Source organism: Platalea leucorodia (assembly GCF_965183815.1).
Source record: "Platalea leucorodia genome assembly, chromosome: 2".
NCBI lineage: Eukaryota > Metazoa > Chordata > Aves > Pelecaniformes > Threskiornithidae > Platalea > Platalea leucorodia.
Genome location: NC_138824.1, coordinates 128,059,474 through 128,072,797, shown reverse-complemented (window position 1 = coordinate 128,072,797; position 13,324 = coordinate 128,059,474). Strand labels below are relative to the sequence as shown.

At 52.1% G+C, this 13,324-nt stretch overlaps 1 protein-coding gene across 1 annotated transcript; it reads left to right on the top strand.

The window, feature by feature from the left end:
* Nucleotides 1-341: 341 nt before the first annotated feature.
* On the top strand, nt 342-10,959 carry POPDC2 (popeye domain cAMP effector 2; the record flags this gene model as incomplete). The annotated part of the gene is made up of 4 exons (XM_082334837.1): nt 342-832; nt 3,195-3,303; nt 6,165-6,534; nt 10,792-10,959. 4 exons carry the CDS (start codon nt 342-344, stop codon nt 10,875-10,877), a joined length of 1,056 nt encoding a protein of 351 aa, XP_082190963.1. The 3' UTR covers nt 10,878-10,959.
* Between the last annotated feature and the right edge of the window lie 2,365 nt (nt 10,960-13,324).

The following is a 13,324-nucleotide window of genomic DNA, read 5'->3' as shown; positions in this document are numbered from 1 at the left end:
TTTCCAGCTAATGGCCTCTACTCTTTCTTTGACTGAGCTCTTTTGGCCTCGTATTCGCCCGCTCCTTTTCTCACTGGTGTGGCTAAGGAGGGGGCCAGCTGCCGGTTTGTGAGCCACGAAGAGGAGAAACGAGCCCTTTGGGGATTTGTTGGGCACGAAAACTTTTGGCAGCCCTTTAACATGTCGCTCTGAAGCGCGCTGCTGTGGGACCGGCCGGTGCTCAAGAGGAGGAGGAGGAACAGCTACCCAGCAGCTCTGGTTTCAGACTTCTGCGGCACCCTTTGTGTATGATAATTCGTTTTGAGCGCAGGACGGCCGGGGAGGGTGGGGAGTGGGGAAGGATGAGCGCAAGCGGCTTCTCTTGGGACCAGGCTCTTCTCCAGCCTCCGGTGTGTGATGCCTGGAAGGACATTATGGAGGGAGCAGCCTACCAGCTGGCCAGCTGCATCGTCGCCCTGGGTTACATGGGGGGAAGCGGCATCTTTGGGTCCCTCTATATCTTTGGCGTCCTGGCCCCAGGCTACTTCTGCTATGCTCTGTGGGGCTGGCTGAGCGCCTGCGGGCTGGACATCTTCGTCTGGAACATGCTGCTCGTCCTCGCCTGCTTGCTTCAGCTGGCTCACCTGGCTTACCGGCTCCGCAGGGACACCATCCCAGAAGAGTTTGACCTCCTCTACAAGACCATGTACCTGCCCTTGCAGGTGCCCCTGGAAGTCTACAAAGAAATCGTGAAGTGCTGTGAAGAGCAAGTCCAGTCGCTAGTCAGAGACCAGAATTACGCGGTGGAGGGCAAGACGCCCATTGACCGCCTCTCGTTGCTGCTGTCTGGCAGGTAAAGGCTCGCCTGTTTCCGAACAAAGTCTGACAGCAAAGCACTGTGGCTTACTGTTGTATTTTCACCCTCTGTAGAAACTGGGGTGAGGACTGTTTCCTTCTTCTGAAAGGGCTTTGAGATATGCATCTGTTTGTTGGGAGGGGGGTAATTTGCTTTTGGGAGTTGTTTTTGTTCTGGTTTTCTAAATCAGAATATTTCAGGGAACAATTTGCAGAATCAAGCTATGTGCCGTGGAGCTGCCAGCTCAGCCTTGCCTGTGATACTGTTGGGGGATCCTTAACTCTCTCTCTGTCATTTTAAAGTGATCTTATTTCTGATGGGAGCAGACCAGCCGTGAGGGAGTGTTTCTCAAGGCAGGAAGGCGGTGTGTCTGGTGGTCTCTGGGGGTAGCAGATACACCCCTGTGATGTGAACGGCTGTGCACTGAGGACACCAAGTCCTCTGTTCGCTTGCTCCCCCTGGCCAGCAGTGTTCAGGGAGAGGTTCCAACTCTGTTCCCCACACCTCAACCCTCAAGGCTCTGAAATTTTTCACTTTGAGGGTTATTAGGTCAAAAGAGAGAGAGCTCTCCTATGGTGGATCCCGCCTCATCAGGCCTCTTTCTTTCCCTATGCTGTCATGCATTGATGATGTTCCTTCCTCCGGACCACCAAGGAGGACCTCAGGGACCTCTAGATAGTCGCACTGGGGATTTGATGACTGAGTGAACTGTGCTGATGCAGTACTGGCATTTGTTCACCTGAGATCCTGTGGCATGCCTTTATGAGCATATCTCTTTAATGATTTGCAAACTCCAAATGCATACAAATAGTGATGATGTTGGCTTCCCAGCTGCTGCCAGGCACTCGGCGCTAATGCCAAGTGAGAGCAGGAGAGGAAGGAGATCTGTAAATGGGAGCAGTGCTGAGCTGTTGGAGGTGTGTCTCACAAGGATTTTCCTTTCGGAAGACAAACCCAGCATCATCTGGGGCTCGTGTTTTACTGCAGTGGTCCGTCCTTTCTGGTGTAAAGAAGGGCTGTCCTTTTCTTGGTGTTTGTCCCTTTTCTAAGATGTGTTAAGAGCATCCTGGGACCACTGACCAGTGCTGAATGGCAAAGCACTGGGAGGAAATTGGGTACGTTTATTTCCATTAGGTCTCTTCCCCTTACCAAACGTCTGCGCTGAGCAGCTTGCTCTGAACTTTACCGTATCTGCAAATAATGTTAGCGGGGAAGAGTCTGGGCTGTCGTGCCCTGCACTGGATAATCTGATGCTGCTCTGTGGGCATGAAAGTGCTGCAACAGACAGTAAGCCAGTACTGGTGGGGTAGTTGTTCTGCTCTCTTTTGCAGTGGGAAGTATGCGTCTTGGCTGGTACAGGATGTGTTATGGAGATGGGATTGGATTTGCATTTCCTGGGACCCCCTCTGTTGCCTGGTGAGGTCCTTGCTGACCCAGCGGAGCATTGCTACTATCACCGTGCCCCCTCTTAAACTGAACAATAGCAAGACAAGGCGGGGTTGGAAATGCAGAATGTGCCTGGATCAGGAAACCTGCCTTGCGATCCCTGACCCTTCCAGGCAGCACTCCCAGCTGACTGGAAGCCAACAGTGTAACTCCTGAAAGCAAGAACTGCCTTTGTGCATCATACAAGGGGGGAACATGGCGACAGGGAGGCAAGAGGCCCTAAATCTGGTGGTGCAGAGCTACGAGTAGAGCTCCAGGGTGCCCTGCCATTGCCCCAGGCCTGCGCAGCTCTCCTTCTCTGCTCCCACAGCAGAGCTGGGTGCAAGTTCAACCTTGACACTGGTAGGCAATTGCAGCAAAAGTAGGGGTAAGGGATACTTGGGAGGCCAAGAGAGATTGAATGGTAACGTGCAGCAAACTATGAGCTCGCGGCATGGTATGTCAGGAACGATGGCCAACGCGATTTTGGGGGGTTCTGGGTGTAACAGCTCCCCAGCTTCGAGGCAGGGAATGCCCTCGTGCAACCCTGGGGACAGGAAGAAGATGGAAGTACAAAGAGCCACGGGCTGGCTAGGAAGTGCCTGAAAAGCAGCAGCAGTCTTGCGGGCTGAGAAGTCCTGGTTTAGGACTAAGCATTGCACCTGCGAGGGCTGGCTTTGTAGCAGGAAGCAGAAAACGGATGGAATGCGGGGAAGTGGCAGCAAATATCATTTCCCACAGAGAAAGGAGGGGCAGCCCCATAGACTGGAGCATCTGCAGCTGTGCCAGAGAGGGTATGAGAGACGTGTGAGATGAGGAGAAGTCCTTTCCTCCCTGGTGGGACTGGTTGCCTGCACGTTGTGTGAGCTGATCAGGTTTGTGGGACATCTATTTTGTGGCCTAAGCCTGTGCGCCTCACCTGTCGTCTCCGCAGGGTCCGCGTGAGCCAGGACGGACAATTCCTTCACTACGTCTTTCCGTACCAGTTCCTGGACTCTCCAGAATGGGAATCGCTGCGTCCCTCCGAGGAAGGAACTTTCCAGGTAACCCCGCACGGCCCCGCAGCAGCCCAGCTCCGCTCCTTGCTGCTTCGTTGCATGTCTGAGAAGGGGACGGAGGGGGCTTATTATGCCCTTCAAAGCTAACCGGGAATACTTTCCTCCCCTTCCTCGTGGTTTAGCCGGCACAGGATGGTGCGATCAGCTGTGTTATCATTTTTCCAGCCTTCCTCCGAAGACCTCAGAGCGTGCTCCTACGATCAGCTGATAGCAGGGAAGGTGGAGCGCGGTGCTCCTTCCAGTTTAGCAGGGAGATGAGGTATCGGATTGCTGGCTCTCTTCCATTACAGCGTTCCCTAGTACCTGTATCGATGCATTTGCCCTCCACGCTGCTAGAAGGGTGCGTCGTTCCAGCATCAGGATGGCAGCCATGGCAATACGCAGCAGTGATGTAAATCCATAAATATCCTGTTCCTCAGAGAAGTTTCTGATGGTGATGTGTTTGGGGTGGAGAAGCAGAAAGGATGATTCACACCCGAATATGGTCCTTTCTGAGCAGAAGAATCCCTTGCTGAGAGGCCAGACCAATTCTTATTTGCAGCAACTGAAAGGATTTTGCTCTTGCTGTCAACACCCCACAGTATTTGTTTGGCTTTCCTTCTGGAGAAGATTACTTAAGCCCGCATCTCTCTGCCTTTAACTCACATCCCAGGACAGGCTGATGCCTGTCAGGATGTCAATCTAGAATATGTCAGTTAGGGCATATGAGGAGGGATTTTGCTAATCCTTTGGGAGCATGGGACAGTCATGAGGGAATGATGATGCTTTCTCATGAGGGCAGCCGCGTTCAGACTTGGTTAAACCACGGCAGCTCTCTGAATCTGCTTTCCTCAGGTCTGAATTTGGCCCATGTGGGAAAGGGTCATGGCAGTCGCTCCTGAAAGCTATGCCATCGCCAGTGATTACGGCCTTGCAAGAGGAACGGTTGCAGGAGATGGCTGACCGTGTGACTGGCACAGGGCTACAGCTTGTGAGCAGAAATAGGGATGTCGGGCCAAGATAATGGGGTAGAGAAGGCAGCAACAGCATGGCTGTGCTAGGGGTGGGGGTATCTCATGTTTTGCACAGGGCTTCAATCCAGCAGCAGGTTGCTGCTAGCTCCTGGACTGTATTTGCCCAAGAGTCGAGCAGAGAGAACGACAGCAGCCCAGTGCTCGTGGCGGGGAAATGGGCTTCTGGATGGCATGCAACCTGCAAAGGCATCTGCAGCATTTTCTGAGCTAATTTCTGTGGAACTGAATGTTCCCAGATCTCCTGAGTGTCTTTATCTGTGGTGTGTGAGACAGCTCGGGAGCAAGCTGGTGCCAGGCTGCACCAGCCCTGCCAGCACCACGCTCTTGGCCCCTCTTACCTGAGTAGTTAATAAAACTCTGTGGCATAACTCAACCTTATTCCTAGCATCACAATCATTTGGTTAAAAAAGTGCATGTTTGACTCTGGGACTTTGCTGGAGGAGGACATGGAAGGTTTTTCTTGCCCAAGTTTTCCCCATGGCTCTCTGGATTGAGCAGTTTCAATCCTGAGCCCACAGAAAAATGGCAGAAGCACAACTCAGTCTAGAAGGTGAGCTGGTTTCCTTGAGCTTTCTGCTTTGGCTGTGTCTTCTTCCCACAGGACTGCTGGCTCCCAGTGCCTGAAGGAGTTGGGTTTCAGGGCTGGCACTTTCCCCCAGAAGGCTGAATTATGGGGCTCTGCCGATGCCGGAGCACTTGTGCCAGGGGGATTCATGACTGAAATCTGTCCTGCTGCTCCGGTTAGGAGGCAGGTTTTCTTATTACATCTCACTTAATCCCTCATGAGAAGCAGAGGCTTTTGATTGCCGTGCCAGAAAGTGGTTAGGAAAATGAGATTCTGGTCATTTCAGTTTCTGTGTGACCCTTCCTCTCGTTCACCTCGGCCTGGGAAAGTTCTCAGGTTTTATCTCCTATATTTCTTTCATAAGGCAGCTGCTTGCATGGCAGTGGCGTTAAATATCAAACCCAAGGACACACACATGCAGCCAAGCCGTGTTCAGCTTCCCAGTGGCTCTCTGCCATGGTGGCTGGCCAAGGAGACCCCTGGATATAGAGTGAAAGGGAGCCCCCGGGATATTTTGGCTCTGGCACTTGTTCACATGCCGGTGTCTCCATTACACTCGGATGTTCTTCTTTGGCCCAAAGCAGTTTGATCCTTCCTGTGCTTCTTAACTTTTATTATTATTATTAAATTTATATATTACAGCATATATACTCATGTATACACTCTCTCGCTGAGCTGTGCTGTGCATCCTTCAAGGCCACTCAGCCCTACATCGCCTGGCAGAGCTGAGGAGACGGGATGTCCCTCTGGCGCAGGGGGACCAGGCAAGCCTTCCCGGTGGCTCTTCCCATACCCAGGGCCTTCTGGGAGCAGGGGGTGTGCGACCCAGCGGCAGGACAGGACGGTAGCCTGCTGCAGGGCTACCCACTGGTGACTTGGGCTAGCTGGGCACACAGAAACACTTCCCTGCATAACGTTTCTGTAGAGGCATAAGGCCATCTGTGCCACCCCGCTCATTTCAGCTGCATTGCTTAGGTGTCAACAGGGAGCATCATCTGAAAGTGAGAGGCTGAAGCGTAGCTAGTCACCTGGCTAGATTAAGCAAGGGCATGCTGCTAATTGCATAGGAAAACCTGGTCTCTGGCTCCTTGGGGAGAGGAAGCAGAGGTGGATCAGGATTTATCCCATCGTTTGGTTTGGGTGATCTGGCTCTCCAGCCCGGCCGTCTCCAAGGAGAGCAGGCATCAAAGGGGCTGGGGTCCTTCACTGGAGAGAGGCACACAGCCCCCAGGTGGTAGCGCTTACTTTGCTCCATCCCTGCCCCGCAGGTCACGCTGACAGCCGAGACCGACTGCAGCTTCATCACCTGGCCGAGGAAGAAGCTGTATCTCCTCCTGAGGAAGGACCGCTACGTTGCCCGGCTCTTCTCCTCCCACCTGGGCTACGACATCTCGGAGAAGCTCTACTCCCTCAACGAGAAGCTCTTCGCCAAGTTCGGCCTTCGCTTCGACATCCGCTTGCCCAGCCTCTACCACGTCCTCGGGCCAGCCTCCTCCGAGGGGGAGCCAGAGGACTGCGAGGAGCCACCACCTGCCTCTGGCCAGGCTGGTGCCTCCGAGCCCCCTCCGCAGCCACCACCGCCACCGCCGCAGCCGGCTCCGCGCCCCCGGGCATCCCGGCCTGACAGTGACCTGCTGGGTGAGGACTCCACCAGTCTTGTCTTGGAAGATTTTGCTGAGTTGCCGGGGTCTTTTATGGACTATGTGAGCGAAGGGGAGTATATGAAGTGAGGGCACTCCTGGCACGGGCACGCCTCACCCTGTGTGGGACCCCCGCGTAAGTACCCGCTTGCGGAAGCCAGTCCTTCCTGCAATGCAACTGCCCGGGCAGAGCGGCAGCCCCCAGCCTCTCGCCCTCGTTTGCCATGGGTTTGCTTCTCCACAGCATTTTTTTGCCTGCTGCCCTAAGAAATCCCGGGAGGTGGGCTCCAGCTGTGTGATTTTTCTTAAGGAAAAGCAGGAGGGTAGAGGCTTGACTCCAGGCATCAGCTGCCCTGGGGGTGGAAGGGCCAGTAACCCAGCCGTAGGAAGCTCTTCCCTGCCCTGTCCTCTTTCCATCCCTCAGGGGAGGCAGAAAAACTGAAACGGTGTCCAGGCTGGCGGGTGGTACACGAGTGCCCGCAGAGACCCCACAAGGCTCGACCTGGCTCGCCACGAGGTAGAGCTGTGCCTGGAGATACTCCAGGATTGAGCTGAGGAAGGCATCTGCATGTGAGAGAGCAGACAACCCCGGAGATGCTGACAGGGGTAGGAACAGCTCCAGGGTTTACAGCGGACTGATAGTGGGAAGTTGCTGTTCACCTTGCAAGTGCTCAATCTGGGCAAGGGGCAGAAAGCTGAGAGTCCTTCCTCCCCCTGCCCACCACAGCTCCTCCCAGCATTTGCTCTGTCCTCCTTTTTGCTGCTGAGCTTCGGCTCAGCCAGATCAGTATGGTATTGAACAGGCTGCCCTGTGTGGTATGGCTCTTCTCTCCAATGGCCCTAGGTGGACTGACAGGCTAAATATTGTTTTAACACACTCCAAACTCTGCTTTCCACTGAGTGGCAACGAGATGCTCTCTTCCAAAATGCAAACTCTTTACCCTGCAAGGGAAAAATTCCTGCGCTTCGTGGATATTGGGGCAGAGGAGCAATGTAGGCGAACAGAAATAGACGGGAGGGTGGCTTGTGCTTGAAATTCAGATCCAAGTGGCCGAGAGAGAAATTCCACACTGAGCTACTTTTAGCCAGCCGCTGCACGCCAGCCGCTGCACGCCAGCTGCAGACCCCGAAATATGCATTCCTGCCACTGCCCCATAATAGCTGCTTTCCTGCATCCAGCTGCCAGACACCAAGCCTGGGACTGGGATTTCTGTCCTAGAAGCGACCACTGCGTGTGTCCCAGTTGGGTCTGTGTGGCAGGGAGGAAGTCGCAGGACTGGGCTGCAGCTGGGGAGACCATCTGAGAACCACAGAATCGTTGAGGTTGGAAAAGACCCTTAAGATCATCGAGTCCAACCGTTAACCCAGCACTGCCAAGCCCACCACTAAACCATGTGCCTAAGCGCCACGTCTGCACGGCTTTTAAATACCTCCAGGGATGGGGACTCCACCACTGCCCTGGGCAGCCTGTGCCAGGGCCTGACAGCCCTTTCGGTGAAGAAGTTTTTCCTAATATCCAACCTAAACCTCCCCTGGCACAACTTGAGGCCGTTTCCTCTTGTCCTATCGCTCGTTATCTTCCAGCAGGCATCCTTGAACACAGTGCACCATCACACCCAGGTCTTCCCTGCACCCTGCTTCTGGGCTGCAAATGCTTGGGCTGCGGACTTGCTGGCAGGGAGCACGAAGCAGGACGCAGTGACTCCTGGCACGAGCCCTGACAAGTCTGCAGTAACCTTCCCTACCCTGCAGTGCTTGAGCACAAGCCTCACTGCTGTGACGGCAAGGGGACCGTCCCTCCTAGGTGCCCTAAATGAAAATGTCTGGGTCAGACAGCACTTGCTGTTTGCAGCAGGCCTCTGGTGGAAGAGGCCTTTTTTGCCGTTTCATCCATTTGCTGTTTTTAGTTTCTGAAAAGAGCGGAACAGTTTTTGAAACAGTGGAACAGGAAGATCTTCCTGTTTTGTACAGTTCTGATTTGAGTTGAGTCACGTACCTGTTCCTGTACTGCTTCCATGCCTCCAAACTTAAAATCTGGGATATGAAGAAACTGGCCAGGGAAGGAACAAGTATATATGGGTTTGCTTGCATCAGTTAAAAAGTCAGCAAGAGTTTTGCTTAGTGTTTGTTTTGTTTTGTTTTTTAAAGGAGACAGAGAGAAAAAGAAAAAACGTCCTTATTTTATGTCTAGCTTAGAAGTCCCAGGAATGTGAAGTCCCTGGTTTTGCTGGTAGACTGCTGGAGATACGAATTTGCAGCTTTTTCAGTCCTTACTTGGAGAAGCAGGAATACTGAGTCACTTATGAGACAGCCATCCTCCTAACAGTCAGGCATGTTTGTTGAATAGATGCAATCAAAAATGAATGCAGTTAGTGTTGTAAATGTGGTCAAGTCACTTTTTGTCCATGCTTTGCCTGTATTTTGTCTTCTCAGCAGAAGGATATCTATTCTCAGGTCATTGGCAGAATTGTCCTGGTTGATCAAGCTCAATAAAATCAGAATTTCAAATGAAATGAAAAAAGGAAGGAGGCAAGGAACACCGTAGCTTTTTTTGAATCATTTCCACTCGGTTTTGGTAATGAGTCAATACTGTAAACATACACACGAGAGGGGTGTGTGTATGTGTGTGTTGGGGAAAGCTTGTGCTACACAGCACAAAGCTATTCTTTCTTTCACACAATTCTTTTAAAACATGTTGGAAGCTGGAAGCTTTTGCCTTTTTAGATCTTGTGAATGAGGCAGGTGTGCTGATGCTTGCATTAGAGACCTGCGATAAGAGCCCAAATATTTCAGAGGCCAGTATTTGGGGCGGGAGAGGAGGATGATCTTCCTTGTCTCTCAGTCTGGAGACAATAACCAGTGTGGTATTTTAATTTCTAAGGTACTTAGACAAGGAAACACGAACTCTGTTTAGTGCATCCATAGTGGTGGAACGAGCGCTTCCTTGCTACTCTGCTCACCACCTGGGTATCCTAACCACATCACGTCCCAGCAGCACAACAGCAGTTGTCACATCTGGACAGTATTCCACAGCGACTTGAGTGCCTAACCACAAAAATTAGTGACACAGAGGGACTGCAGTTTTCCCTTCTGGCCAGGCACTTGTCACAGCTCAGCGGATGATCTCAGCAGGTCTGCCATGGCCCAGGGAAAGTAATTTCGTAACTTTGCCCTTAGAAGGCATGAAAACATCCTTAGTAAACAGGGATGTTCCCTGCAGTGTCATTGTTCAAAGTAAGGATAGCTCCCAGAGATCAGAGCTCCCGTGAGGCTTCCCCAGGTCCGTGCTCTCATCTCCTTCCCCAGCAGCTTCCAACCTGGGTAATCACCTCCCAGCTCTCTAAATTCCCCATGCCGAAGTGCTTCTACGGATCACCTTCCTTCTCATTTTCTGTCGCTGCAACGGCCGCCTTGCAGTGCCACAGTGCAGGAGGGCAATTCATGAATGCCCAAAGGGCCGCAAAGATCATGCAGAAGAAAATATTCCTGAGAGATATATTGGCCTACTAGTCTTATCATCTAGTTCCTTGGAAGAGTTTCTAGTCTGCTTACAAGCAAGACAGACTGTGATATCCACTGATGAGCACATTTTTTCTCTGAGGAGGAGGAGAGACACTTCAGTAACTTACAGTTTAAAAGAGGCAGGTTCAAAGGTTCAGTTCAAAACTTGCTTTAACAGTGTACTGCTGTATAGCTCCACGCTCCGTAGCAAACTAAGCTTTATTCCTTGCATGAGAATTCAAACAACCAAAAGCCACCTGCTTTTTTCCCCTTTTCATATTGCATTTGCTCTAGTTCGTTGCTATCAAGTGCTTGCAAGATGTGGAGCTGCTGCTACTGAGTTTTGTACAATTACATCTGGGGGCTGGCTTTCTGTCTGGTGGGTGAGGCGGATGGATGGGTGCTTGATGGCCTGTAGCTTGGTCTCTAAGTTAGTAGGAATTGATTTATATCCTCTTTGAGAGCAAAATCAAAGGAGCTGTGGGCTTTTAACTGTTATTACAGAAGGTGCTTTGGAGGGCTTTGTTTTTGCTGCCTCAGGATGGGTAGGTAACTCCATTTTCTGAATTATCGCATGTTGAACAACTGCATAATTTTGCATGCTAATTCAGGAGGGGAGGGGAGAAGGACAGGTAACAGCGGGCTCCTTGGGGTTTGTGTCTTGGGGAAGTTTGTAAGGAAGAATTATTCCTGTGATAATAATGGTGCTCTCTTTCTTTCTCTCTCTCTCCCTGCTCTCATTTTCCTCCTGCAGCCTCTGGAAGCCTTCTCCGGAGTTCCCCCCACCCTCTCTGCAAAGGACGAGCCCCTCTGGCTCCCACTCAGACCCCCGAACTCTAGGGAACAACAGGCTGTTTTGATCCCGAAGCCCCTCCGAGGGAGGGAGCGTACGCTCACATAGGTTTCTGACCAGAGAGACACTCTTTAGCAAGCACTGAGACGTCTGCCTGCAGACGTGTACACTCGGGAGCACGTGAAGCACACGCGTGAGACTGCGGTGTGACACTCCAGCACCTCCCACCCCACGGTTGTTCACCAGAGCTGCCTGCCCCAGTGTGTTTCCCCGGTTTGTTTTCTAGTCCTGCCTTTCTGAGGTGTGTCGGCAGCTCTGATACCAAGGTACACCGATATCGCTGCAAACGATACCAGCCTGCTCGCGGAATCTGTGTTCCCTTTGATTTAATGATTCCCATTAAAGTCGGAGATGAAACTACTGGTGTTTGAGGATTTGGAGAGAGAGAGAACATCGTTTGAAACGCTTGAGGTGATCTCAAGGCACAGGGGGGAAAGGACAGGGGGGAAATGGGCTGCCTGATGACTTTGGTAATGGGCTTGTAATGGAGACCATGATATGGAGATTTGATATCATGCATCCCACTGGGCATCCACTGTCGTAAGACCAGAAATTCCTTTCCCAGGGGTTAGGATTTCTCACGACACGCACCACTTCTCAAAGAAGTTACTGACTCCTGGTGAAAGGTTGTTTGTTTGAGTTGATTCATTTGGAATAAGAAAGGGGATGAATTGGGACTGGGGCCAGGTGTAGGCAAGACGGAGAGCCTGAACCCTTTTTTTTTTTGTGCTCGATGACCTCAGGGTGCACACACCAAGGGAAGAAATGAGAGAGTACACTGGTAGGAAGAAGTGCAATGTCTTAGATGAAAATAGTGTGGAGATGGATGGCCTCTTCCAAGTTCAGTTGCAACAGGCTGACAAGCTTCCCCAGCCGTTTCCTCTGTCAGGGAATCGGAGATGGCGGTCGCAGTGGAGGAATCCTCTGTTCTGCAGAGCCTGGTGCAACCAAGCTGGGCGGTGAGGGTAGCAGCGTCTCCAGGGCACATATCCAGGGGAGGAGCAAGGAACGTCAGTCTGTCCGTCTGCATGCACAGGGCAGGGCATTCTTCATTGCCTCTTGGTACAGACACACAGGGGCACGACCATCCTGCGTGTTGGGCTGGCTCTGTGTCAGTCCCGGCTGGTGGAGGCAGCCCTGTCTGCCTTGCGCTGCTCACACAGGAGCTATGGCCCAGAGACCAGTTTGGCGTGTCTTGCAGGTCTTGGCTGGGCGAGAGATGTGCCCTTGGGATCTGGCACTCTTGCTGAGGTCTGGAGAGGCCTCTGAAGCGGTGGGTATGTGGCATCCATGGCGTACGCCGCTCCTCACGCTGCTGGCCTTTGCTGTCACCCCAGGGCAGGAGAACGGGGCTGCCCCAGGCCTGGGGATCATCCTGCTAATGGTTGTCACCATGCTCTGTTGCTGCATTCTTGCTTCAGCCTGACCCCATTGCCCTTCACAGCTAGGAAATGTCTCCAGCAAATTAACAGAAGAGTTGCTGGGGTCCCTTCTGCAAAGGAACCAAAATGCACAATGAAACCGAGTCTGTTGCGGTGCTTTATACGCCTCCCTGAAGTAGTGGACTGCACTGGGCTGAATTACATGCTGCCCTTCACAGGTGCCTGCTGAGGTTATATTCCAATCTTCAACAAGAAGCTCCCTGGAAGCCCTTCAGTCATGGCACCAGCTAACCTGGATCTCTGTCAGGTTGTCAGAGCCCAGCTCTAACCCTCTCCTGAGTGTATGCTGGAGATGGTGTTTGTTAGCTGGCCTTCCAAACAGCCACATGGCAGGGACCAAAACCTTGGACGTGAGCTGAAAGCAGGAGCTAACTCCGCAGTGACACTGTCTGGTGGAGCAGTAGTGACAGCTCATGCCAAATGACTGAGGCTTCCTCATGGCAGAAGTGCCTTTAGCATGTCCCTCTCTCCTGACCATGGTGTTCCTGGTGCACTTCTCTATCACCCAGTGAAACCAGCTCAGGGAACCAGAGCAAATGTAGACACAGAAGATGTGGTTTGTGGGCAGAAGTGATGTAAGACTTTCTCCTCTATAATTTGCATGTGCATCAAGGTGGTGGAAAAGGTGTGGACGGGTGAGGGCTGTTTCTATGTACGTCTCTCATATTGTAATCTTTCACCAATTGTTTCTAAATCTCGGCTACTCTTCTGGGTCTTAAAGGCTGTGCTGAGTTCCTGGGACTAATTAATGTTAGGTGGCCCTGTAGCTACGATGCTCCATTCTCCTCCTATCACCTTCTATTCTGGGCAGTTGTTCAAAGCAGTGCAAAACTGGACGCAAGAGCGCTGCCGTGCTCCTGGTGTCTGTTTCACTTCATGCGAGCTTCAAACAGAACAAGCCAACAGCCAGAAGAGCTGCTCCAGGCCTGTCCTGGCAAGGAGATTCATTCTGATTATTTAGCAGGAGCACTAACATGAATCAAGAGGGTCTT